At 40.3% G+C, this 27,471-nt stretch overlaps 1 protein-coding gene and 1 long non-coding RNA gene across 4 annotated transcripts in view; one reads left to right on the top strand and one right to left on the bottom strand.

Annotated features, from left to right (window-relative positions):
- The window catches only part of LOC135423060 (uncharacterized), a 37,021-nt gene extending 12,847 nt beyond the window's left edge, over positions 1-24,174 (bottom strand). For 2 of the 3 annotated variants that reach the window (XR_010434696.1, XR_010434695.1), the window contains exons 1-4: positions 23,090-24,174; positions 15,461-15,529; positions 13,134-13,351; positions 10,831-10,888 (exon numbers count right to left, since the gene is read on the bottom strand). This is a non-coding gene — a long non-coding RNA (uncharacterized LOC135423060). Of the gene's footprint in view, positions 1-10,830; positions 10,889-10,969; positions 11,390-13,133; positions 13,352-15,460; positions 15,530-23,089 lie in introns of those variants that run through there. The other variant, XR_010434697.1, reaches the window with a different exon arrangement.
- BMERB1 (bMERB domain containing 1) overlaps positions 1-27,471 on the top strand; it is a 49,388-nt gene that overhangs the window by 18,441 nt on the left and 3,476 nt on the right. The window contains exons 2-5 of the mRNA XM_064672875.1: positions 6,264-6,387; positions 22,898-22,971; positions 25,584-25,698; positions 26,242-26,324. Coding sequence (XP_064528945.1) covers positions 6,264-6,387; positions 22,898-22,971; positions 25,584-25,698; positions 26,242-26,324 — 396 coding nt within the window. The remainder of the gene's footprint in view (positions 1-6,263; positions 6,388-22,897; positions 22,972-25,583; positions 25,699-26,241; positions 26,325-27,471) is intronic.

Genomic DNA, 27,471 nt, shown 5'->3' on the forward strand with positions numbered 1-27,471 from the left:
CAGATTCTATTTGCTATTCAGTGTTGAATACTAAAGAATTCTGAGAGATGGCCAAATACTGAATGAAAAGAGGCAAATGAATAGATCAGAAGAAAGAATCGTAGTATCCATACATGACTTCTTCCAAAGGTTGATTAATTAATACAGCAAATTTGAAACAAAATCTTCCAAAATTGGTGTATTTGCTGCATAATAAATACGTCTTTTTAGGTTGCTTGTGCCTTTTCTAGGCTTTACTAATGCTGTTACTACATCCTACAATCAGAAGATTTATTTTGATTACAAAAGAAATTAATCTATTTCCATAAGCAATCTCAGCAAAAGCAGATCTCATCCTAAGGGATGGTAGAAAGTATTTTTTATTCTCTGCAGTTGCATAATAAAAATATTTCCACTGCAGCTGTTGCTGCAACAGTGATTTTAACAGTGATTCCAACCATTACTGTGAAAGCAAGATTTCCTGTCCTCCCACAAACGGCAAGTTTAAATGTGGGATAATTAATTTTGATCCTCTCAGAGAGATGTACTTCTCTACAGGTTGTACCAGGGTGTCTCTCTACAGACATGAAATTCTGATCTCTTGACCGAGGAGCTTCTGAATGGAACCCAGATGTGAAGGGACTGCTCTAGTCCTGCACCTTATCTCAGAACATGAGTGATCTTTACACAGCACAGCATGGAGCTGAGGTGGCCAGGTCTTTGTACCTCAGCTTTACTGGAAGCACAGATGCATCACAATTCCCCATGAATCAGAAAAGTCCCCTGTCTCCTCCTTCTCCTAATGACAGTTCAGAAGCAGGGATATTTGATGACCACGACATTCCCAGAGATCCTGGCATTTAATCAGCTTTCAGTATGCATCTCTAAATCCTTCCTGCCAAGGGTTCCCTGCAGCTGCCAGATTTCACAGCTGCCTGTTGCAGAGCCAAGCTGTAAGAGGAATCAGCCAGCCCAGGGGTTTACTGAGACATGGAGCATGTGAAGAAAACAGCTCTGGGATTTCTAGGTGCCTTGCTGTCTGGTGAAAATGATGCCTGGTTTAAGCCAATATTTCAGGGCTCCAAGATTACCTCCTTGTCCAAGGCTCACTGCAGTCATGAGTGTTTCCATTAACCACTGTCCATGGAGGACCAGTGTTGGGGACAGGAAGGATTGACAGACAAACCCTGTGCTGAGTCATGGCATGGCAGGCAGGGCAAGGACAGTTTCCTCCCTGGCAAGGGGACCTGAGCAGGGAGGTGCCAGCCACCAGGGTCAGCCACAGCCCAGAACTCCAGGCAAATCCCCAGTAGGAGGCAGGCCCAAGGTAAAGTGAGAAGTCAAATTCAGGTCCTCAGTGGGGGAACAGGGGCTGAGGGCCAGACTCAGCTTGTAAATCTGCTTCTGAGCTAAAGGAGAAGAGCCTCTGCTGAGGCTTCTCAAAGCCAGACACCTGCACCATGTCCAAACCAACTGAGCCCAGGCAGTCAAACCAGCAGGAGTAGTGGGATGTGCTCAGCACCATGATAATCAGATCACTTCCACACTGGTATTGCCCTTTTCCCCTTCCCCCAGTCCAGCTATTTTAAATTGTACAACATTTTTTTGCCTCCTGGGGAACCCAGGAACAAAATACATTGCAGCTGTTTGTATTGTGTTTAGCTACTATCTATATTTGTATGGTAATTCCATCATAAAGCATTGAATAAGTGCTGTTCTACACACATGCCAAATTTAATAATTGTTAGGATTCACAGTAATAGAATGCTGCAGCGGGCTAGATTAAGAATAAGCAATTAGGTGTAGGGTTTTTTTTCTACACAAGTTAGTTATTGGCCACTGCATCCTGCTCCAGATGGGTTAAATCCAACAGGAAAAAACCCCAATTCTGAATACATTTGAAGCAACAGTAAAAGCTATAGTAAAAGATCTGGCTGCAAGACCAGTCATTTGTGCCTCCAGGTGACATGCTAGTGACAAACCACAATAATAATAATGATTCTTTTCACATGAACATTTTTTTATCTGGAATATTTTGTACTGTAACGATTTTATTTTTCTGCATTATGCAACTATTTCAATGTCCACCAAGTGTGCTGTTTTTAAGTTGCACTATGGTTCTCTCTTCATCCATCTCTGACCTGTGCCTCCTGCTTACTTATGCTTTGTCTCATCCACTAATAGTGATCTTGAAAGTCTTGATTTTGATACATGAAACAGCATTAAGAGTTTACTTACTGTGCTGTGTGTGCTCCATTAGAATTTAATATACTTCAGTGAAAAAGGATTATTTTGAGAATTTCACTGAATTTTTGAGAAAGCCCCAAAAGTGCTGACCTGGATTTGTAACAAAACTTATCCATTAACAGTTTTTTAACAAAGATTATCTTATTATTGGATGATTTAAGGGAGTAGAAATAGGTCTCAAATTGCTCAGTTTAAATCCAATTCAGTGCAAAGACTTGAAATAATTTTCAGCTGAGGCACTATAATTGAGTGGGCTGAACAGCCAGGTTGGTGTCCACGTTAGAGAAGCCGTGCAGCTCATCTGTGCTGCAGGCCTTTAAAGAGCTCTCAGCAGTCATGGGTTGAACAAACACAGAGTCTCATTTGAGATGGTTCATCCTTGTCAAAGATGAAAAAAAAAAATGGCAGAGTAGCCAGGCTATTACCTTTAACCTGTGCTGGAGCTGTTGCCTTGCTGAATGACTGAGATGACTCCTCAAGGCTGAGTGACTGATAGTTTCCAAGAGCAACAGATTCACAGCAAGAAAAGGGTAAACGGTGTCCTGAGGGGATCCCCTGATCCATCAGGTCCTATACTGGCTCTGCCACAGAGTTGCTATGTCTCCATAAGCAACTCACCCCTCAGCTTTTCCTGCCTTTAGGCTGCAGGTTGCCTGCACACTGCTTGGGGTCCTCATGGAGTAGAGAGGTTCAGTATGTGGCGACCATGAGGGTAACAGTGACATAGGTTTGGGTTCCTACAGCATAGATTTGAGACCCTTTGTGTCACTGATACACCTCACCTTCTCCAAAGTTGACAATAATAAACCCCCTAGATTACAATTAAACCACTAATGGCTGTAGAGCACAGTGAGCTCCTCCCGCTCACAGTCATCAGTGCCCACCCTGAGTGACAGCAGCAGGATTTTTGCTGTAATTACTGCTTCTTCACAGCATCCCTTATTAATGTGTCTGAAACTATTGACACCAGGTGTAATGCATTCTCCCAGTTCTCATTGTGTCAATGCAGGCTTCTTTTTAAGTTTTCTTTGCAGTTATTGACTTAATAGGCATTTTATTTTTTTGTTGCTTTTCAACACAGCTGGCTACTGTTCTATTTCTGGCTGGTGCACTGGGGATGAAATGTGATCATTAAGTTAATACTCAGTGTAACTATACCAGTCTGCATTTAAATTGAAGCAAAATTATGCATAAATAACTTCAGGTTTACTTCTTTAGTCCCTCTCATTATATGTAATAGCTTGATAATTTTATTTCTATATAGTAATTATTTTCATGCTAATATCTTTTTGTGCATGCAGTATTATTATTTTACTTGTTTCTTTGCCACTGAAAATTATCCTGAAGATTGCAGAGTACACAAAACAGTTTCATACTGTCACTAACTGTGACTGATCGCAGTGTTGTCTCCACTTTTGCTTTATGAATTTTGTGTCATTACCAGTAAAAAAGCTTAATAACAACATATGCTCAAAAATAGTTGACTACTGCATGTCTGCTTTAAATAAAATGAAATGTTATTTTCTTTCTTTTATGAAAAGGTAAGAGACTTCTGAATCATGTCTCAAAGCACTAGAGGTGTCATTCCTCACTGGGACAGAGTTAAAGCTTTACTTAAAGGCCCAGTGATGTTAACATAGTCTTCCTGAATGGAGGAGCTCAAACCATTTTATGAAAAATAATTAATTATCCTTCAGCACAGCTGCTGCCAGATAGGCCAGTTATCCACCATTTAGAAGAGAAATTCAGACACAGACTGGTGATTTGTGAGGGTGGTGAAGGTGTCAAGGGGAATCCCGACCTCCTCTTCAGGGGCAGTGTCCTCACCCCTGTGCTCTGCTGCATTGTTCAGCTACATCTCTGAGTTTGCAGACAAGTTGTGAACTAATATCTAACAATCTCCACTTCCCTTCTCTTTCAAGCTCCTGCTGCCTTGCTTACATTTCTGATTCTCTTGAAAACACTGCATAATTTTGGATTGTTCTCAAAAATATTTTCTCTGGTTCCAGCACACACTGAGTGGGATGTGAAGGAGGATCTCAGGCTGTGCTGCAGGGGGGCAGAGTAGACTCTGCTTGTCACACTAATTCTTGTGCTGGCTTTAAGCACATTCTGAGGGCATAAGGCTTGTTCATGGTTTCTCTCCTGAATTATTGAACTCACAGTATGGTAGCTGACCTGACCCAAGGGGTAACCCTAGGGAATTTACAGCTAGAGTTGCAGAGTGCAATTAAATTAGTTTCTTTTTTTTTTTTTTCTGTTTTCTGTGCTCTTGAGAACTAATTTTGTAATATATATGTATGTGCAATATATTTATGGTTTATCTTTTGAGTTACCAGTATTATTGGTTTTAATTCATGATAGCATCAGAATAACTTCTTATCTCCTGCTTAGATTTTTGGCAAATAAATTTGCACCACAGCCAGTTGTGCTGCAAGCAGTGAAAATGAGAGATGGGCCCATGCAAACCTCAAGACATCCAGGCTACACATCAACTAAATATACCCCAACAGTCACAATGATTTCTAATAGGAGAATCAATCTTCTACAGGCAGCATTTGGGTGTTCAGACACACAAGATAACCTTACTTTACACACCACTTTTGCAATCTGAGTTTTAAAACAACCAGTGAAAAATGGTTGTTCTCTCATGAGAGACGTTTCAAAATCTGTCTCGCTTTTTTCCTTAAGATTCTGTTATCTTGAAGAAAAAAAGTGATTTTTAGTATTCTTTTCCCCCACTTTCTTCATTAACAGGTGAAGCCAAAACTTTCAGACAATACTAGCAGGATAACTTAAAAAAATATATTTTATATATTTTTAAATTCAAGAGAAATGTATTTTCTTTATAGTATATATCTTTTTTTTCATTTAGCTTCCATTTTGGGAGAACAGGTCTCTGTGAACTAAGCTCATGCAGGGGCTGTGTGTGTGGAGATTTTGTAGTTTCATTCCTACTCCAAGTTTCTGTCAGAAATTCTTCTCAGCTCTTTGTGATTAGTCTGTCATGAGGGACTTCAGAATTTGTCTCCTCTTAATTAATTAAACAGCTTTTTTTCTGATGCTTTTTGTTTTCTATTTTCTGCATAATCATGTTGAGTACATTTTGGCCTCTCCATTTTGCCTTTTTTTAAATCAATACAGCTGAAACAGACCTTCTTTCAGGAATATCTCTCCATTTGGGTACCAAAACAGGCAGGCACTCTATTTTTCAGTCTCTAAATTCTTGTTTAACAGGAAGGTCAAATATGGTGAACCCTTAGAATAGGGTTTTCCAGAGGCCAAGTTGCCCTCTCCCAAACCCAGCTTATATAAATCATATCCTTCTACCTTCAGGGAACACAGTTCATAGCTGTGTTTCTCTCTGGACTAGAGGTAATACATCAATTATAGAGAAATAATCATAGGAGCACCCTGACCTTACCAGTTGTCAAGCAATTACAACAAAGTGCTTTTTGTCTCTTCAGCTGATTTCAATGCCCTTGGAAGGAGCACTCAGCCCCTTGCAGGATTAGGCCCTACATCATTTCCAGTCACAGCCTTGGCTCCTCTCTAGTGGGGCTGGGCTTTAGCTCTTGCTCAAGACAGTGGAATGGCATAAAGGGTTATAAGAATTAAAGATGGAAACATTCATCTTGTTTACACTGTCTGCACCAAGATAGGACTCCTCAGAGTTGCAAGTAATTGTTCAGAGTGAGTTTTGCAGCTGTTTCTTCAGTTTGGGTGATATCAGGTGGGGACAGCTGTAGCTGTAGTTATGTATGGGGTTGGGATTCCTTAGAGGTGTGACAAAGTCTGACTAACAAAATGATTGTCACTTTGGCTTAGGGATTCTTTCACTTCAAAATGGTCACATTGAAAGTAATAAGCAAAACAGTAGAGAAAACCAGTCAACATAGCACTCAGCTAGAATATTTTTTACTGCTTGTATTAATTTCCCCATGATCAGATAGCTTTGTGATTTAATTTACATTCCTAAAAAACACCATTAAGGCAGCTTGACTAACTTAATTCATTTTCTCTGCTTTCACACACAGATCAACTTGACATCATTTCAATGGCTGAAACAACAATGATGCCTGAGGAAATTGAGCTTGAGATGGCAAAGATCCAGAGACTTCGGGAAGTCTTAGTCAGAAGAGAATCAGAACTCAGGTTTATGTAAGTATCAATACTTCTGGGAAAACACTATGCAAAATTAATCAAAATAGGAAGGAGTGCTATTTAGAAGACTTTTATCTCCTTGACATTTAAAAGGGAGAAAGATAAAGAGCATCCCAGTTAGGTGAGCACTTGCAAAATGCCTTTGGGAAATGATTTTTGTAGTTGCAAAGGAAATTACTTTTTTTATTCAGCACGATTTGCAGATCTATTACTTACAAAAGGAACCTTTAGCAAAGTATGTGTCTGGAGAGGATATTTTCATGCCTGATTTCAATCCTTTGTGGGAAGGATATTTGTCTGAACAAAATATCAACAGGTAGGGGATTTGGACCTTCCACAGTGTAACCTAATTCAGGCTTTATTCCTCACTTCATTAGTGGTCTTAGACAGTTCATGTTGCAAGAGAGCACACTGTGTGCTGCACTAATAGCAGCCAAGGTCTGACATTTGTTAAATGGAAGGCATTAAGTTATGAACACAAAACACATTGTGATATATCAAATTAAATAGCAATACTCCAAGAGAGATTCTCAAAACTGCCAAAAAGGTCAGGAATAGGATCCTCACTGAAGGTTCAAGAATATAAATTCAGTTCTGATGATGAAGCCAGTAGGTTTATATACCTAAATAATTGAATTTAGAAGATTAGAACTGACTTATTAATAAGAAGTATATTATTTTGAAGTCTCCTCTGTCTGTGAGTATCTGAGGTCAGAAACTAATACCTTTGCTGACAGTCCAAGAACTTCAGTAGATCTAAAACCTGCTGAACTCAGACCCTTGGTGTTAATGAAGCTTCAGTAGTCTGAAAAAATTCAGTTGCTCTTTTGTCCCGCTAAAGTACAAAGTACTTCGTCTCTTACACCTGGAGGTTAATTTTAGTGCCCTGACTTGCACTGCTGGAAGTCGAAAACCACACCCACAAACAGCACAGACATCTGTCTTTGAGTATTATCCAGAAGACTTCTGCCCAGAATCACTGCTTAGACACCTTTGGAGATAAGGACTGGTAATAGTGGCACTGACCTTTAATAATGCTGAAGTGGTATAAATAAAGTAAACAGGAAAGGTTTTGTCACACCTGCTCCTGGTAGTCAAATAACTACTTAGTTATTGGCTTGTACATAAATTTAATCCAGAAGAAGCCTCATCATTGACCCTGCACTTCTCCTGACATTTTCTATGTCAAACAAAGTGCTGAAATAAACTGTCCCAGTGAATGAGAGCGATTGTTCTGTTTGTTCTGGTATCCAGTCTGTTCTTTTCATTTCCCCATGCTCCCACTCTTTACTCTGTATTGCCTAGCAGGTGTTTGAGTAAGGGATTTAGCACAGAAGAGATTGCTTATTGAAAGGGGAATAGAACCGACGTTCATACTGTGCAACAGTTCCCTTCCTGCCTTAAGTCTCCTCCTAACACACTGCCTGGAGCTGCCCAGGAGCATTCCCAGCCGTTCACTGGCTGAGGCAGGAAAGCTCTTCTGAGCATCAGAGGCCCCACAAGGCTTGGCCCCAGGTACTGGCAAAGCAGGCAAGGGACAGAGGCAGCCACTGCCAGAGATGGCCCCAGTCTGTCCTTTCTAAGTCACAGAAAGTCAAGGTTGTTGCTGCCATCACTGTCTTCAGCAAGAGGGACCAAGGTCTGTGACACTGCCACAGACCCTCTCATTCCCTCAGCTGCAGCGAGCCAAGATGACCACTTTTGCAGGGATATTCACACAGCTTTCAAGCCCAGCTGCTCCCTGCTCTGTGGCAGAACATCCTGATAGTGCTCATTAATCCTTGAGGCAGTTAAATTCAATTTGTTAATGCCACCAAATGAAGTGGTGAGATAGCATCTGTCTCTGCACTGGGACTCTACCTGCAAACGAGGATTTCACTGATCATGACTTTTCCCACCCTGTGTAGGCTTCCCATCTTTCTGCACCCATTTACAACAGCCAAGTTCTTCATATTGGTTCATCAAGTCTGAAAGTAAAAGCAGCCTCTCTCACTAACAAAGACTTCCAGGATTAGAACATGCTTCCCTTAATAGCTTTTAGGAGCCAAAAAAATAGTCTATTTGACTTTATCTGATTTTTGAAAATGTTTTTGCGATTTATTCCTGACAAGAGAGAAGCATGTTGCTGGTGGTACCCAAGCAATACAGCAGCACCTATTCTTTCCTGCCTTTCATGCTGGACAATTTACACTGACAGAGGGACTTGGCTGCATTTGTCTTCAATGACAAACATGTTTTAATACCAAATGTATTTTAGTGACTTCTTGCTGAGATTAACAGCACAAGTCATGGTTACCTCAGTGGTCCAAGATTTGTATTTGTTTAACTAAGCAATTACATACATTCTAATACATAAACATGTCCTGGAAGACTTTATATGTGGCCATATTTTTTTTTCCAGTTGATTCCTGAAGTAATGCAATTGTCCCAAGACCAGAAGTCTGTATGTAGGTCATGAATTTTAGTAATTGATTTCTTCTGACAGGACTAGATTCTCCTGGGAATGACCTATACAACCAACCACAAGAAACCGAGCCGCCTCAGACAGGTTTGAGGCAGACTCGGCTTTGAACGCTGCTAACGAGCAGCACTACACCTACGCTCAGGCCACGGAGTTCCAGACCAGCTTTAATGAGAACCACATCTCTTTAGTTCTTGCAACTGCTTTAGCTTTTTCTTCAATCATAAAAAAAGGGATAAAACACACACGTGGTAATAGAGAAAAATGTGTGGTATGTTTGTATTCTCCTTTTTTTCCCCTCATGCTGTTAGCAACAGAATAGAAATTCTCTTGAGTTAAACTAGGCATTTTTTAGTTCTTATAAAAGCATGGACACAATGAAATAATTCTGTATCACACATCCAGCCACGGCTTACATTTCTAGCTACATTTTTTGAAGTAATGGTTCATTCTTCTCACTGTCTGTCTGTATGACTGATCTTTTTATTCACATGTAGTCAAATCCTGCTTCTCCTGGGAGAAAGTACGTCGTAGCTGTGCTCAGAATGTGTCACCAACCCTAACAGTGGCCATGGCTCCCTCCTGTCAGAGGCACACAGAGCCTGTCAGCAATACTTACACACACCAGCAACTACCACAACTCTTCACGGCACAGACACTGTGTTTAAAAATACTCACACTCAACACTAAGAAAACAAAACACTGCAAGCTAGACCTGATGCTGCTGGAAATCAGCAAGCTCTTCCCGTGTCGGAGTGATGCAGATTCAGTCCATGAAAGGAACATGCTCTAAGGCTGCTAATTGAATTTACTGTTTTCCTTGAAGAAGATGCACAAAGAAGATCAAGATGGGATAATAATAAAACTCACTGGTACTGATGTTTAAAACAGCTCTGCAACAACACATCCTAAACTGTTATGTCAGCATTTTGCCCAAACAAAACACATGTGGCAGAGAACTGCTCCAGGATAGCATATCAGCCAGTAAAAAACCCTAACAAACCTAAATTAAAAAAAACCCTAGCAAGCTCTAGATATTCAGTGGCCCTGGAGTTGGTTTGCAGTTTTCACGCTTCTGTGTGTGAACTAGTAAAACCTATTCCTGCTATGTGAGATCATCGATAATATAGTGTTCTCTCTGGCAGTTCCTCAGCTGTGATCTGTACAGCACCTGTCTCTCTTCAAGTGATATGAATTCTACATGAGGGAGTCCTTAGAAAAACACAGAATTACAGAACAGTTTGAGTTGGAAGGGACCTTTTAAGGCCATCTAGTCCAACACCCTGCAGTGAGCAGGGACATCTGCATTTAGATCAGGTTGCTCAGAGCCCTGTCCAGCCTGATTAATGAAGTCTGTAGGACAACAAAAGGGATAAAATGAAACCTGTTGCTCATGCGTCACTCCACAAATGTTACATTACGGCATTCACAGTTGGTGACACTTCAGTATCTAAATAAAATCTTTACTGAACAGTTCATCATCGCTAGAAGAGTCACTCGGTCAGGGTGAAATAAAGAGTGGGATGGTGGAGCAAAAAAAGCCAGATACTTAATCATCATTATTTCAAAGCAAGTTCTAAAGTATTTGAGAATCAGGCAGTGGAATTAAACCTAAGTATAAAAGGATTTAATAGCTTTAGGCTTAAAAAGTGGAACAGAGTAGCATTCAAAAAAACCAGACAAAACTATATGTAGGGGTTTTTTTCTCACACATATCCAAGCAGGCTCTGTGTCTCTGTTAGCCTGTGTCTGTCAAACATACCATTAATTCAACCAACCCAGATTTTCAGTTTTCAAAATCAAAGTGAGGAAAATTTCAATTACATTTGAAAAAAAATTCACATACGTTTCTGTAATTGAGTTAAAACATCAAAACTTGGGGTTTTTTTTTAGTTTCTGAATTTCCCTCCACCTCTTTGCAAGTCATACTGTGAATAAGCAAGTTGGTTTGTGCTGTACTGGATATTAAAATTACTCACGGTCTTTGCTCTGGACCATCAACAGAAAGGTTAATCTCCTCAGGAAGAATTTTTCCACCTTTAGAAAGAGATTTGGACAGTAAGGAACAGTAACTCAGTAATACTGCAGTCAATCACCAGATAAAAATACATCACTTGCCTGCAGTTTTATTATTCTGGCTAAATAGGGGAAAGGGCAGCAAAAATTCTTTTACTAAGGGGTACAGTTTATTTTTAAAACTTAGAAGGAGTCCCTCGTCGGGCCCTTCCACTGCAGAACCACTCAAGGCTGTGCAAACCTCTCACCCTCAGGGATGAAAATGAGCCACACAAAATGGCTGCTCTGCCTGTGGGGCACTGCAGGGACCCTGCCCTGACACACCCTCCCGCAACAGCTTGGGGCAGTTTTTATCCTTCCTCCCAAACTCTGTGCGCTGCCCTTATTGTCTGCTGGGCTGTGTGGCACAGGGGGCCATGGGCTGCCAGCTGTGGCCTTCAAAAAATGTGCTTTTCCAGCAACCACCTCCAGTGCTCCTGGCTCTCGTGGGAGGCCGCAGAGCAATGGTGAGATGGTTCCTGAAGGCCAGTATGAAAATGGGGGAGTATTTGGACGCAGGGCTGTTAAATGCACGTGCCCTGTAGCTGTTCTTCAATAAAACCACTCACTTGCTCAGATCACCCCAAGAGCACACCAAGAGCCACGTACTCCTGTCCAAACCTGACCTCAGTGCAGCCTATGGGGCACAGCTCTGAAAATGAAACAATCTGACAGACAGCTGCTGACAGCTTCCAGAAATTGCGTCATTCCTGGCTGGTGAACAACACACACATGTACTAATATCCATCAGAATTATTTTAAAATGCGGAAGATATCTGTTGCAATTTCACCACATCTCTGTACCAGGCCCACAAATGATGTGCTGTCCCCAGTCCCACAGAGCGACACATATTGTTTTATAGTGACAGACCAAGAATTCACTGTTGGAGGGGAATACTTGTGTTTACTCTTAGACAAATACAGATATTGCCATAGTCTGCCTACCACTCTAGTAAAAAAAACTTCCTCAAAATACAGAAAAAACAATCTGAGAACATTGGAAACAAGTTTTACCCTGTTTAAAAGTGAAACAGCAAGAAGTGTTAAGGCAGAAATGTCCATGCAGTTTCAATACATGTGATTTTTCTGCTTTGCAGTCCTTTGTACACTCTTTTGTCTCTGCCTTGCAGAGAGAAGTGAAAATCCCTTTCTAGTGCAGTATACATCATGTGAGACCTCATTTCAGTAATAAAAAACTAAAGTGCTTAAAGACAAAGTGTGATCACATAAAGATACATTTAAACAGTGTGACTTTGCGGAACTCTGAAGTGAAACAAAAACATACAGTACAGAAACTCTAATTGACATCTCTGTTTTTCAAATTTGTGATGTTTCTTTATTGCAGAACACAGCTTTTTAATTCTGCTGGGTGGAGCTCAATAAAATTAGATGTGTGACAGCATATTCTTAGCTGTCCTGTGAAATTTTTTGATTTGAAAAGCAAGGGAAGCAGCTGAACTCTTTTATCTGTTTAACAGAATGTTTGCTGTATACCACAGTGCAATGGTTCTTCCTGTAGTGTATACTATAAAAGAGACCAGCATTCTGATAATTCTTGGTTTTCTTTTTATGGATAAAAAGAAATTTTTATTTCCAGCTGAATACCTGCTTGCTATGAAGATTTACCTGAAGTTTATATGGAAACAATTTTCAGATTATAAAATCAAGCCTTCCTCAATTAGGTAATGCCACAATTTACGTTGCACAATCCATTTTAGCTCAGGCAGCCACAGTCACAGCAGAGCAGATGCCCTGTGATTTGGTCTGTAATTACATTTTCAAATCCTATTTTTGTCCTGAGACCCTGCCTCACTTAGTGCCTAGGATGAACCTCCTCAGGATATGTCCATGTTATGTAGAAATTGTGGCTGTTTGTAGCATCTCTCCTTCAATGCTTCTGATTCTATGAAATTTCATAAAATTATGCCAGGAGCTGTTGTGACCATCTCCAGCCACAGCCCAGGAAATGAAAATATAGCTTGAAGCCATCATATGCTATCTCCAGCTCTTCTGGGTTTATTTTTAGAATAGCTGAGAAGTCTGCATGTATTGATATGAAGGAGACAATATGTACGGAAAAGCACCAGATTATAGCTTGCCAGGATTCCCCCTCATTTGCTTCTCAGGCTTCTCTCAGCTTATTTCTTAAAATGCTCACTATAAAAAGAGTTTTGGGTCAAACTGTAAGTGTTCAATCTGTCTGTGCTGTTAAAGAAAGCAAACATACCACTTCAGAACATGCACACTATCCTCCTTCCTAATTCTCCTGCCCCACTTCCTTTTTTTTTTTTTCTCTTTCCCGGTGAGATAACAGATCCAAAAGCTGAGGGAGCTGCTCAGGCAGCATCCTCTTTGTTGCACATTTAATGTGTTACTGCTATGGATGTGTGTGCCTTCAGAAGCAGTGTAGGATTCACATCACTGGGGGCATGGAAATCTACTGTGCTGGAAGACATGATTGTAAAAATGGATAATGCATGTGTTAACTCAGTTCAGCTGACAGAGACAGGCAGCAAAACCTCAGACCTCTCTGTGATACAAATCAGATCAAAACCGAACTTCAAAATCATTTGTAGTGTGAAATTCATGCATTTTAAAATGCAGTAGCATGTTTGGACCCAGTAAATATTAATAGTATAGGTGACATCACCCACAGTTACTGCCTATGCCTGTGAAAAATGCCTATAAAACAGCATCCACTGCCATCATGAAACACTTTCTTTGGGAAATCTGCCAGGACCTGATACTGCTGGCTTTCCAGATGGGAAGCAAAACTTGAAGCCAGCTATGTTGGATGACCTTGAACTGAAACTGTGGAAGTTGCTTCCACCTGTGATAGTTGTGTTGGGATGGTTATTTCTGCCATGTAGGTGATACTGAATGGCAGTTTTTTAATATGTAGGGAATAGAAGATATTAAACAGGAAGCACTATTAGGTTGCTTTAGGCAATTACTGAAAACATTGTACTCGTTAGACTTTTTTAATCTGTAAAAATATTATCAATATAACAAAATATTTGCTTAATGTCTGTGTGGTCATTACATTACTAAACTAATGCTATGAAGAAGCCAAATTCACTGCCACATTGACTTTGCAGGATTAAAATTGTCTTTGGACACTCTCACTACACATTATTAGATGACTCCCTCTTGTCCGGAGTGCTTATAACACCTACATCATCCAAATTCTCCATAGATCTATTCATGTTTTTTACACTATTATCTTTGCTTACTTGAAATCCAAGACCTTTTATGTAGATTAGTTTGTTGTAATTTAACTTTGCCCTGGCAATAAACTCATCCCAGTAGTCCCACAGCTTCATTACCTGTCCAGAGTACACTGTTAATCCCTAGTTTAGTTTTTTTTCCTTGCTTCAGGTCAGCCTTACTTTCTTTTTACATGCCTTTTTAACCATTTTTTCTTCTTCCAGTTTGCAAAAAACCCATAAATCTCTGGTTTACTGCTGTGACATTGATGCATCCATTGCTAGTAGTAGTAGAGGTGAGATAATGGTCATTTTGTAGGCTATTGGGTATAATGGTAGAATTTCAAACTTAGGGCAAATTCATGGAGAAAAACGTATAATCCATATTCCTTCTAAGAACAGTAACACATCCACAGAGGTCAGATAAGAGTCTCACCTTTATGTCTCCTGCAGTACACACAGCACACTGGTATTTTAAGTACAAAAAGGAATGTCTGTGGATTGCCTGGCTTTATGCAACCACTGCAAAGGGAAGCAACACCAAACTACACAAGAACTGCAGAAGTGAGAGGTTAATTCCTTTGGTGATGATAACCTTAAATAAACCAACTTAGAAACTCTATGTTTTAATTTAAATGAATGCAATAAGTCCAGTAGACAAAAAGTGGGAACAGGAAACAGTCTCTCATTACTGGCTGAACTCAGAAAGTAATACACTACTGCAGAGCCTGTGTACATGGAGTGTTCTGTTCTCGAGTGAGGAAAAGCAGCAATGATTGCTCTCTTTGTGTGAACTAAAAGTTAATTTCAAATTTTAATTAGTTCTTCAACCAGATACTTTATCTCTGTTTCTAGCATCTCACTAATGTGACATTAGCTATGATTTCTCACTGGCTTAATGCCACATGTGGCAACAGTGCCACAAACTGAGCACCACCCTGGGGAAGGGTGAGAGGGAGGAGAGGCTCAGAAATGTAAATAACAGTGGTAAGTTGCTGGTTATATATTGCTAAGCAGGTGTTCTGATTTGTGCTTTCTTGGGTACTTTTGACTCTTTCTTTGCTACTTTTTCATTTGTACTGTATATTAACAATTTTCCCTCATCTAAGGTTAAGCATGGAATTCTCTTAGGACTATTTACTTACAGGTAAAGCATCTGATGCTTTTCTCTGAGTAGACACCTTGCTGTAACTGGAATGCAAATAAATAACCCCAACAAAAACAGATTTTTGTTCATGAATAGAGTTGTTGTCAGTGTTTTCTGATAAGAACCGTCTTTTCATGGAAAGGAGTAATACATCTTTTCTCCTTCACAGTTCCAGAATCTTAACAATACAGTATCACTTACTGTGATTTCCTTCAGTTTTTTTCCCCTGATTGTATCTTGCTCTAGAAACGTAGGATGCACTTCAGGATGCTGTAGAGAAGAAGGCAGTTTTGTGATGATATATATTATTCAATAAATATACATGTCAGGTTGTCAGCTTCATAAGATAAGGTAAAACACCAAGGGAAACACACAGGGAAAACACCAAGTCCAGCTGTGTGAGGGATACCATGGCTGTGCCATGGATACAGCCAGGTGTGGCACATGCTCTTCTGCAAGACAGGATTAAATTGTGGCTGGGACAGTGCGTCCCCATTGACCTTCCCCATCCCAAACACACTGCAGTGGTGTCTCACCTGCACAGATCGGGATTCCTTGAGGAAATAACCAGGAAACTGTAAGGTGGGAAATGGCTCAACATGGTTTTGTACTGAAAGCTGTCAGATGGTCAAAGCTTGAGGCTTCTGAGATTAGGGACAGCATTTCTAGGGGACTGCCATGGATCTGGGAGCCTCAAGGATGTCAGCGTGCCCATTGTAGAACTGGGAACTCCTGGAAGGTCCAGCTCTGGTGAGGGTCTCCCAGCTCTTCACATGGAAGCCTGAAATCCTCAAGAACAAGTTCTTGGACAGAACTGTGTAGTCCTGGACTAGGCACTTTAAGCTAAAAGTATAGAGATCAGCTCTCGAAGAGGAAGGAAAAATGCCTTTGTTCAGTTTGATCTCTCTGCAGACCCATCTCCTTTGCCCTGTTTGACAGCAACAAACCAACCCCAGAGGAAAACATGACATTACACTTTCAGCTGTAAAAATGGTGCATTAAAGTGCTCAGAAAGGAAAAGCATTTTTTTTAGTGGTGTATAATGATAAGCATATAATTAGCAAAGTATTTAATTAATTGTAGACTTACCACTTGGTAGCTGAGATGTTTATGTCTTAAAAAAGAAAAAAATATAAAAGAATTTTCATCATCATCTCTGTTAGACAGATAGAAAAATAATTCTTTAATAGAGAATTTCCTTAAATAGCATTTTCTACATTGAATACATGTTGTGCTTGTCACAAAATGCTGTTAATAGAAAAGGGAGCAGCTTTATTCTTTCATTGCAGTCATTTTCAGTCCAGTAATTTAGCACTGTATTTCCAATTGTAACCTTTAATCCTAAACTGTTTTTTGTGTCCCAGTTCTTAGCTACCTGTGGTCTGGTTTGCATGAGTGGATGGTACAATCAATTGTGTCCCCTGAGACCATCCTAACACATCATATGTATACAGTATCCACAATTACTGGGGCCCATCCTTTTGCACAGTTGGTCTTCCTACAGGCAAGGATGTTCTGTAATAATGTGCAACTCCTGCCCTGTGGTATTTCACTGGTCTTTCTCACTTGCCTTCTGCTATAACTAGGAGATTATACTGATTTGTAAAGTCCTGATATGGACTTTCAGTGTTTAATTTTATACCAGATACCTTTGTATTTTTTTCAGCTTTGATAACAAATGATTGCTCTTCTGGTTTTAAAAATAAGAAAAGGTCAAACATGGAGGCAGATTAAGAAGGAAATTTATAATCAATTCTCCTAGAGACAATACACAGCCAAACCTAGAGTTTCCTCTTTGTGGTGCCTAGTAACAAAAAAGGAAACTATCAGGCAATATAAATGAACCAGGCACAGAAGTTTGCCCTGTGCTTTTACATGCAGTCTTCTGTACACTACTGCAAAAAGGTTAGATGCTTGTGAATTTAAATCTGACTTCTCTATTGTGTGTTTTTAGACAAATTAACATGGTCAATTTTTGCCCTGTGGAGAAATATTCCCCTCCACAGGGGGGCATTTTCAGGAAAGCTCCTCTTGTTCCTCTTGCAATTGACAGTCAAACTTCATAGCTGGCAGAGGAGATGGCCAAGCTCAAGAGAATTTAGCAATGTCAGTGAAAATGAAAAACAGACAGCTTCTTTAGACACTGTTCTGAATTTCTGGGAAATATGCCTTAAATATGACCCTCCAGGGACTGAAATTTTCAAGTCATGCCATCTTCAATTCTTTGAAACGACAACTGAATTACAACATTACTTTGCAAGCTGTGGTCCAGCGCTTCCATCCACTGTTCCTCCAGCAGAGAGCACTTTTAACAAGAGAAGTTAGACACACGTACTCTAATAGTACAAGTTAATCATAGGACTCTGATTTGTAACCTGACCTGCCAAGCAGGCTGGTCAGCAATCTGTTACCTTCATTGCCAGCTCTTTGTCTTCCAGCCTGAGCAGCACCAGGTGCTGAACTAAATAACAAGGTGATAAACACACATCATAATGACTCAAACAACGTGTTATATATTCATTAAGTGCTGCCTGTGATTTCGCAGATTTAGAATTAGAAGCTTTAAGTAGCTAAGCTGAGTTGACAGGGACAAAATGGAGTCAAATGTAGGAGAAGGGCATCAGATGGGGATCAGTCTCTTCTCCCACAGAACAAGCAACAAGACAAGAGGAAATGGCCTCAAGTTGCACCAGGGGAGGTTTAGATTGGATGTTAGGAAAAATTTCTTAACTGAAAGGGTGATCAGGAATTGGAACAGGCTGCCCAGGGAAGTGGTGAGGCCACCATCCCTGGAAATATCCAAAAAACATGTAGATGTGGCACTTGGGGACATGGGGAAGTGCTGAGTTAACAGTTGGACTCTATAATCTAAGGCATATTTTCCAGCCTTAACAATTCTATGATTCCATAAACTTATTGTGTTCTTGTATTCCAAAAATACTTTCAGCATTGCAGATTCCCCACAGCTTTGGCAAAGCCTTAAACTCCTGCAGTCCCCAAAGGCAGCCACCACTGGAGCCCCTCAAATCTGTGTCTTGACAACACATCACCATCTCTGTCTCTAGCAAATCTCTTTATTTCTACAGACCTCTCAGTCCCCTGAATTTCTCTGTCACTACTGGCTGCTCTTGGCTGGTGTTCAGCATAATTGTTGGTGACACCACCAAGGAGATGATCTTCCTACCTCTGTGTTGAGACCTTCTTCAGACACAACATAATCATGTCAACTTGTGACTTAGCACGACACTTGATTCTTAGGCCATCTCCTCAACTGACACTATCAAAGTCTTCAGAAACTCCAGCAATTACAAGCATTTTACTCCTGGGACAGGAATATATTAAAACAGAACTAAAAATAACCTGAGTGCCTGCAAACCCTCTTGGAAGTGAGGGAAGGAAACCAACAAAACTGCTCTACATTCCTTTTTTAACTTCAAGCCCTTTAATGCAATAACAAAACAAAAGAATCTCAGACCTCCTTTCACAGTCATGCTAGAGGGATCACAGATCTACTTGTAGCTTTGAAAGTCATTCAGCAAAGGCAGAAGCTCTCTAGACACACTGAACTGCTCTGCTCATCCTGAAATCAATGAAAAAGATACCTGATGCTTATGTAGCTGTTATTAATAGTTCTTACTCTCAAGTATTAATTATTTGTCTGCCTTGTTGGACACCTTTTTTTCTTTAGCTGACCATTAAGGTGAGTGTTTAGTGGTTTTCCTACAATCTTTTACTGTAATTTTTGCTATTTTCCTATCCATGTCTCTAGATGGTACCTAGGTCTTACACTGGGTAATAAAATTTGTTTTATTTCCTTGGCTAAAAAGAATTTAGAAGAATTTAGCTGTTAAGGAATAATTTCTGTTGAAGCAAAGCAATTGTTCTGTGTCTGGTACAGAATGTTTCAAGTCCTGCCTCCCATTATCTTCCACAGCCTTTGAGACCTGCCAAGGCACAGCTGAATGGGAGGTCTCCTCCCTGTTTCCATGCCCTGCTCCCCCTCAGTCCAGATGGTGCACAGCAGAGGTGGCTCATGCTGTCACCTCACTTGTGGATTATATGGGAATGACAGTGCCCGGAGCATTCTCCTGGTTACTGGACCACAGAAACATGGAATGGGGCTGAGTCACTGTGCCAGATTACTGCAGACTCTTCCGACCCACTTATTTTCCTGTCATTTTGTGACATGTTTAGAAAATCTTTTGCTTAGGCTGTTTATTCATTATGAGCTATCTTTTTTTTTTTTTTTTTTTTTTTGCAAACAGAGAATCAGCTTTTAGGTTTTGATGATATAGCTCGAAATACCAAGAGAGAAGAGAATAATATGTACTTATGTGGTATCTCCAGGCATACAGAGGGTGTTTTGCAATAAGCCATCAACAAAGAGAAAAGCAGAACTGCAGGCAGCGTGTCAGGAATACATGAAAGCACACTGAGAATTCATCCCTAGTTCAATACTATTGCAATTGCTCCAGGAATGGGTTTGGGCTCTTAAGAAGAGAAATGTTTTATCATACTCATAACTCATGTGTTTAAGATTCCTGGGCAGACATTTAAAGCCCAGCTCTGGAGGAAAAAACTGCCATATTGTGACTGCCTTTTGGTGCACTGATGTTTTTTCTACAATGTGAAAAATGATTTCACAGGGACTGGAAAGAGTGTATTATCTATTCCAGAGAACAGAGCTCAGCAAAGGCTGGTTGTATATTGCAAATTCTATGCAAATGTCTCCAGCAGCTTTGCAGGTGCCGTTCTAGTCCCTTTCCCATGCTGGATCTGTAGGGAAAAGCTGTTGCATTCTGCACAGATCAACAACCTCACTGTGCTGCCTTCCTTTGAGAAAGCACCAGGTACACAGGGAGTGTAACAGTGCTTTTGAATTAGCTGGACAATGGTCTGTGTGACTTCTCCTCCAGCCTGTCTTGCACTGATAGATTTGACTTGTAGGAGAGAACGTGCTGCAAAATCAGAGAAGCTGTTTCTCCAGCTTCTCTATTGCTTAAGGGACCCAAAGCAGTTTTGTTTCCTCTATTCTGCAGATTGCTGCTGCCCTTAAGATTTCCAAAAGCCCTTTTTACTTCCTAAAGAGGTCTGCCAGTTATACAAATACGCTCTCAGTCAAACCCTTATGAGTATCCAGCTTTCAAATGAGAAATCCACTGGGATTTTTTCAGAAGCAGCATTAACTTCTCCTGAGACTCCTGTAACTGCTCACATCCAACCAGAGCTAAGGGGGAAAAGAGAGGAAGGTTCATAGTACCTGTACAGACTGAATGGCCTTCCAAGAGCTTTCCTTCCAGGAGCTCTTCTTCTTCCCTTTTCTTTGAGGCCAACAAGGTGACTCTTGCCCAGAACAGCAACTGGAGCCCTACATTCAGTATTATTTGCTAGCAGACGTGGCATGTGGTTTATAGTTACAGGCAACTATAGTTCCTGCTTTCGTTAAGTCAGATGGATGAAATCTTAACTTGGTCCCATATCTGGTTTGGTGGTTTTTTTTACTTTTCCACTAATTGGCACCATGGAGTGGATGAAACACAAAGGCTGTTTGACACAGATGGGAAGAAAGATGTCCCATGTGCTTAAGGGGATTGGTACAGATGGCAGGTTTAGTTTTTTTCCGTCATCAAAATGCACTAGCCTACAGAACTGGGGCTCTGGAGAGGTCATCTGGCTTATGACTTTTGGAATTCAGATTGTCACAGAGCTGTTGCAGCCCTTAAGTGCTTTGGCCACATATTTACTTCTCTCCTGTGAATTACAAGGCAGGAACAACATTTAGACCTCAGGAAAAAGGTACTAAGAATATAGGTGGAGAGTACCAGCTCCATGCTCTGCAGTCAAATTACAAAATACAGCCAAAATAATGGGGAGGAAGTGCAACTACAGTTGCAATACAAGGCCACTACCTTTGCCAGAAATTGGGCACAGGGACTGTAGGGACTACTGAACATTAATGATCTTGCTCACTTGGAACATACTGCCAATGATATTTTAAATTGCTGCAAATCCTCGGAGAAGAGCAGTGCCATTAGCTTTTGGGAGTTCCCTAAGGAAGGCAGGGAGCCAAACTGATACAGTAAAATATTTTAATTAGTATCTTTCAGAGCTTCCCAGAATGAAACCAAATCTACTCAATGAAGGAAAAAAAAAATCCTGTCTCTGTCCATCATGGAGAACTCCCTGTTCTCTTGACTAGTTGAGAGTCTGGCCCTTAAATATCACTTGAATACAGCAGTTTAATATTGACCATTTCTTGCCAAGAAACATCATCTTTGCTAACCATGGTCACTTCACTCAAATATATTAACATGACATCCAAACTGCAAGAACATTGAATAGATAAGGAGCTTTGAGGCTTGCTCACATCCCAGCACATTTTGTGTAGTGATTCTCCTGAGAGGATAGCGTTTAATATTGTTAATTGATAAAAGTAATTTCAGTACCATTTAGCATGATGGATCTCAAGAGTAAAACAGGCTTTGCTTGTGATGAGCATGAATAATATGGGGAGCCTAAGTAAGAATAGTAATCAGTAAAATCATCTCTGCCTAAACACATACAGCAGTGAACCAGGCACTAGCCCTGAGGCCAACATGCTGATCTTCCCAATAAAACTGAGTCTTCCAAGACAGATGAATAGTGGGAGAGCAGATCCTCAGTGGAGGTGCCAGGGTACATAAACAAGGAAAAGTGATCAGCAATAAGGATTATTATGAGAGATATTCCACTGTCATATTTTGGGATGAGAGGGGTAAAAAGGCAGCAGGAATAGCTGTCATAGCACAATGAAAGTAGCAGAGCAGGCAAGACAGAGTTAACCAAAGCAACAAATAATAAAAGGAACATGTTTTACTAACATGAGCAAAGCAGCTGAAGGACAGCTCCCTGCAGAGACCTGTGTTCTGTGCAGAGGCAACAGGGAGAATAAAAGCTCCCAGGTTGTGATTAAAATCTTATTTGTGCCAGAAACACCTGCTTTTTCCACTCCTTACTTAATTCAATAATTTGGCTGCATTTATCCTTTGGGTGCTCAGTCTCACGTACTCCAGTCCCTCAGCTCTGCTCTCTTGAAACACCACAGTGACAACCCATGTTCTGATGGCACTTCAGCTGCCTTCAGGTACTCAGGCAACAGGCAAATCCACCCTTCAGGCACAGGATTGGGAAAGAAGAACTCCGAGACCCCTGGGCAAGGACAGTGTTGACGACATCCAAGTTGAGAATGTACAATTGATCCCAAAGGCTGGTTTTCATACTCTGGGTGTGATTTCAAAATGGAATCCCCTCATGCAGCCCTTGGAGCCAACACCTGAGCCTCGGCTGCCAATATGGATGAGACATTAAAATAAAACATTTGCCAGGAAGCTAATGCTGAAGGGTGCTACCTTCCAGGGGGATAATTCAGTATGGCAGCTCTCAGGAGAGGTATCAGTTTCAATTAGAACTGAAGGTGCAGTTTCTGCTAATGTTACAATTTATTTTCTTTTTAAGCTGTCTTCTGTGTCTTAACATTAATGGACTTTCTGCACACATGAAGGATTTGAAACATTCAACATCAACCATGGAGGACATTCACCCACAGCACAAGATCTCAAAATAGATAAATGCCAAATTATGCTTTTTCTGTTTCTGCAGGATGGATGACATCCAGCTGTGCAAAGACATTATGAACCTTAAGAAAGAGCTGCAGAGTTTGGTAGCAATCCCAGGTAATGGCTATCTCCATCAGTATTAGGATAATACTTGTGTTCCTGACACCAATCCCTCCCGTGCATCACCCACCTCTGCCCCAATAGAATTTCTTCCCACCAAGGTTGAGTTTCATACCTCTTTCCTCTAGTCCTTTCTTTTTCTTCCCATTTTCCTGCCCAGCCTTCAGCTCCTGGCCTCTAAATTTCTTTCCATGCTGTATTTCACTGCTCCCATGGCAGCAACCCTGCAAATATCACTCAAGATGCATATTTCCTTAGTTCTTGCACTCTCTAGGGAACCAAGGGGCACAGAGATTGTTAGAAAAGGCAGTGCTGAGGTATCAGATAAAAGGGGGAAGGGAGAGGGATTTATAATCACTACTGTGAATGTGATTGATTTTTTTTTCCTTGTCACACCTGTAGTTAAATCACTCATAGGAAACAGGTCTACTCTGAATCCACACATTCTTAGCTGTGTAAGAACTTTTGCCCTGCTTTGCATCCAACAGAAGTGGATTCATAACATTGCTTACTTTTTCTTTCTTTATACTTCTTAGTTACTTACGGGACATATTTTAAATTTTTGATAGCACTGTGGGTTCATAATTGGTTTAAATGGAAAGGATTATTATAACCCTAGAAAATACCTATGAATGATGCCCCTTGCTTCACCTCTTCAAATCTGCAAGCTCTCCTGGCCCTACTTTTAACTTACAGTTAGGGTTGACCAGTTCTCATTCTTTTGGTGTTCTTGTTGCTTGGGGTTTTTTTTTCAATCTTTTAGAAACTATTTTCCAGTCACAAAGCCTTAAGCAGAGATCCACAAACAGCAGGTTCTCCTTAGCACTTTGCAAACCTCAGCAAACTTAAGAATCAAGTATGTGCAGTTCCAGCAGCAGCATCTTTAGGCAGAATCACAAGAATAGCTTGGTCTTAACAAAGACAAAGCAGCTGCTGGCAGTAACACAGCACTAAGTGCTGACACAGCACATGCCTAACCTAGAAAAAACATCTTCCAGAAATGGGTTAATTCACAGTATCTCCATCATAATTTTGCTCTTAGATACAGGATTTCCATAGAGATCTGCTCTTTGTTTTCAGCAGACACAGGTCAGCCAATTTCAGTAGACATGGAATCAGTCTTTTAGTACACAGAATATGCAGTACTTTCCCACAGTTCAGATTGCATATATTTGGCACAAAGGATATAATGAGAGAGCACATCTCAACTAGGAAAAGGAAGTAGAAAGTAGCTTTTACTCAGAAGTGAAGAGAGCTCTTACTCCATAGACATAAGAGGCAAAGCAAGAAAAAGCAGTGATTTCTGAGCATTCTTTTTTTTTTCAGATACAAATTCAGCATTAATTACAGGAATTCTCCCTAGGTAACAAGGTAGAGGCCTTTAAATCTTCATAGCAGTCAATAACCACCTTCCTTTATCACTTCTAAAAGATAAACCACAGAAAAGATATCCTAGGCAATGAAATCTCAGGTTATATTACAAATGTACAACTCTGAAACTGAGACTAATGAATTCCATTGTCTTAAAAACATACTCAGGGTGCTTTTATCTTGCTTATTAAGGAATGAATTTATTGCAGAAATTCCTAGCAGTAAGCATCCTGAAGCCCATGGTCCAAAACTAAGCTGTATTAAACAATTGTTTTCAAGTGTCTGATCCATTTAGCTGTTTTTAAAGTATCTTATAGCTTAAATCAGCAGACATAACATAGCTCAGATGCAGACTGCAGGCAGCTTGCCCTTCTCCCCACAGTTCTTATTGTACTGAATTGTAAAATTTTCTAAACACAGTTCTACTGCTCAAAACCAAAATTCTTTATTTAATGCAAAGTGTCTTCACAGCTAATCAAAATCATCAGTTTAAGCAAATCTGTGAGCTCAGATTTGCCTCTGGCTTTCTCATCTCTCCTCCACTTACCAGGTTTGAAGATTTCTGCCTTAAATGCATTTAGCTTCATAATCCTAAAAGAACAGCTCTGTAATCCTTAACATTCAAAACTCTTCATTTGTGACAGGCACATCTTTCATGTCACAAATATTGTTGTTTATAGACAACCTAGCCATTACAGACTGGCCAATTAACAAGGATACATATTAATTACTCAGATTTTTGAAGCACAGGGAAAATAAACTTCCATTTATTTTTCCACGGTTTACAGTTGGTGCTATTTGTGTGGATTTGCGGCTCTCCTGCCTTACCAGAGTAGAAAAAACATGTTATAGTCAACAGCCAAAACCTGTCTTGAAATGCAGAGAAATAGTTCCTTTTGGTGTGATCTCATTTCCCCTGAGGTCAGAGAGAGTTTGTACCATGGATTTTAACAAAGCATCCTGGACTGTTTTCTTGCCAAAGCTTTTAAAAAAATTGAAAGCAATGCCTTGCAGGGTAATTTAATGTTAAAAGTAGGCTTGGCAAGCCCCGTGGGGTCTTCAGACCATTAAGCTGATCAGGCTTAACAGCAGCAAGTGGAAGAGAGCAAAGAGGCAGCGACCAGGCTTGCTGGGGTTTGGCCACTCATATCTGAAGAACCATTGGCTTCAATCAGCAATTCATTCTTGGGCAGCTGCAGTGTCCAAAGTAATAGTCTCTTTTCTCTGTTTTTGACCAGAAAAAGAAAAAACAAAGATGGAGAAACAAAGAGAGGATGAACTGATTCAGAAGATTCATCGGCTGGTACAAAAAAGAGATTTCCTCGTAGACGATGCAGAGGTAGAAAGATTACGGTAAGAACCAGGAGTGAGATTCCACAAGCCTAATACTACACAGTCCTTTTATTTTGGGCCTAATGCTGTCAACTTCAGGCAAAGAGAAACATACTTGGGTTTGATAACCTCGAAGAGCAGAAGACCAGGAAATCCAGTGTTTAGTCTAAGCAGGCCTTTTAACATACAGCACAAGCACAGCAAGAAGTATCCTCTGCTTCACTTGGGCAGGAAGCACGTGAAGCACTTGGGAGGCCAACTTAAAAATAGGTGATCCACTACAGCTTCAATCTGCTGACTGGGGAATACAATGAATTCAGTGCTATCAGAGACAAGTAAAGAACCTTGGGGAAAATTCCCTCTCAATTCTACAAGAAGTTTGTTACTGTTTTCATTTAGGTAAATATTTTGCTTTTTAATATGCAGAAAAATTAAGTGTTTCTAAAAAGAATAAAGAAGTTAATTGTTTACTAGTGACCTGATCCTAGCTGCTCTAGCTTTTACTGTCCCATTTACAGAGAAAACTCTCATTTCTGCAACATTCATTTTCCTTCTTTCCACCAGGGAGAAAGAAGAAGACAGAGAGATGGCCGAGTTCCTTCGCACCAAGTTAAAACCCATAGACAAAGCAACACAGTCTCCTACCAGTGAGTTCCTAAACATTAAGAAAAAAACAAGAACAAAACAAAAAACTCCAATGACAAATAGATAAAAGCATTTTCAAAGGCAGTGCTGGGCCAGCCTCTGGCAAGAGCCAGTCACCCATGGCCACTTGCAAATTGCTTTGTATGTTTTAAGTACGCAAAGTATATTTGTGTACACATTGCCATAACCTGCTTTTGTAAGCAACTTAATTTTTGTTAATCGTTTTCCTGTCTGGTTCTGCAAAAATAACTGATAAAAACTTCTTCAGACCCATGCTAGAATATCTGAAGCAAAGTTTGCCTGGTTTACTGCAGGTAAAATGGAAACTAGGGAAAAGACTGCAAATCTCCACAGCTGACCCAAATTTCTTACATATTACCAACAGAAACAGGCTTTTCAATCACCTCAACCCAAATCACTTGTAGACAGAATGTCAAACACAGTAGTTTCTGAGAAATCAAGTGGATTACTTGGAAGCTTTTAACTGCAGCTTTCAAACAGAACAGTCACAGCATGAGCCTAAAAGTTCTCAGGTTGATTTTGGCCTGTCTCAAGCTGAGCTCTTAGCAGGGAGGTTGTAAAGTGAGAGTGGTGCCCTTCCTAGAAAGTGACTTTGGTGCCACTCTGCACAGACAAAGATCTTGCTCCAGAGGGACTGGAATGACTGTGAAGTTCAAGGTTAGAAAGAGACATTTTAAGATGCATCGTTAATTATTTACACCCCCTCAGTCATAGGGAGCATGACTAATCTCCCTTGTTATACTTTATTGTCATTGCTTTTAAATGCAGTTTTAGAGATAATGAGTTTCTTTTCACCCCAAAAAATGAAAATCTACCTTTATCTTGTTCTCCTAATTACAACATCCAAGTTGATGAGAGAATAAATTCTAGCAATATTTTTGTTCTTCAGCTCCTTAGTTGTTGAGAGCTAAACACAGTAAGAGGACTTTGTGAAAGGACCTGTTGTCTGACCCTATGGCTGTGAAAAGGGACACCTGGCTTGAAGAAGATGCAAGTTTACCCTCCCATTCAGAGGTTTGGATTCTTTAGCCCCTCTTAACACCATTCCCTGAAGGGATAAGACTTCCTGAACAGTTTCAGCTTGGTTACCACCAAAGTGTATTGTTCAAACAAAGAGTTGAAAAATTC

The sequence above is a fragment of the Pseudopipra pipra genome, chromosome 16 (assembly GCF_036250125.1).
Source record: "Pseudopipra pipra isolate bDixPip1 chromosome 16, bDixPip1.hap1, whole genome shotgun sequence".
Lineage (NCBI taxonomy): Eukaryota > Metazoa > Chordata > Aves > Passeriformes > Pipridae > Pseudopipra > Pseudopipra pipra.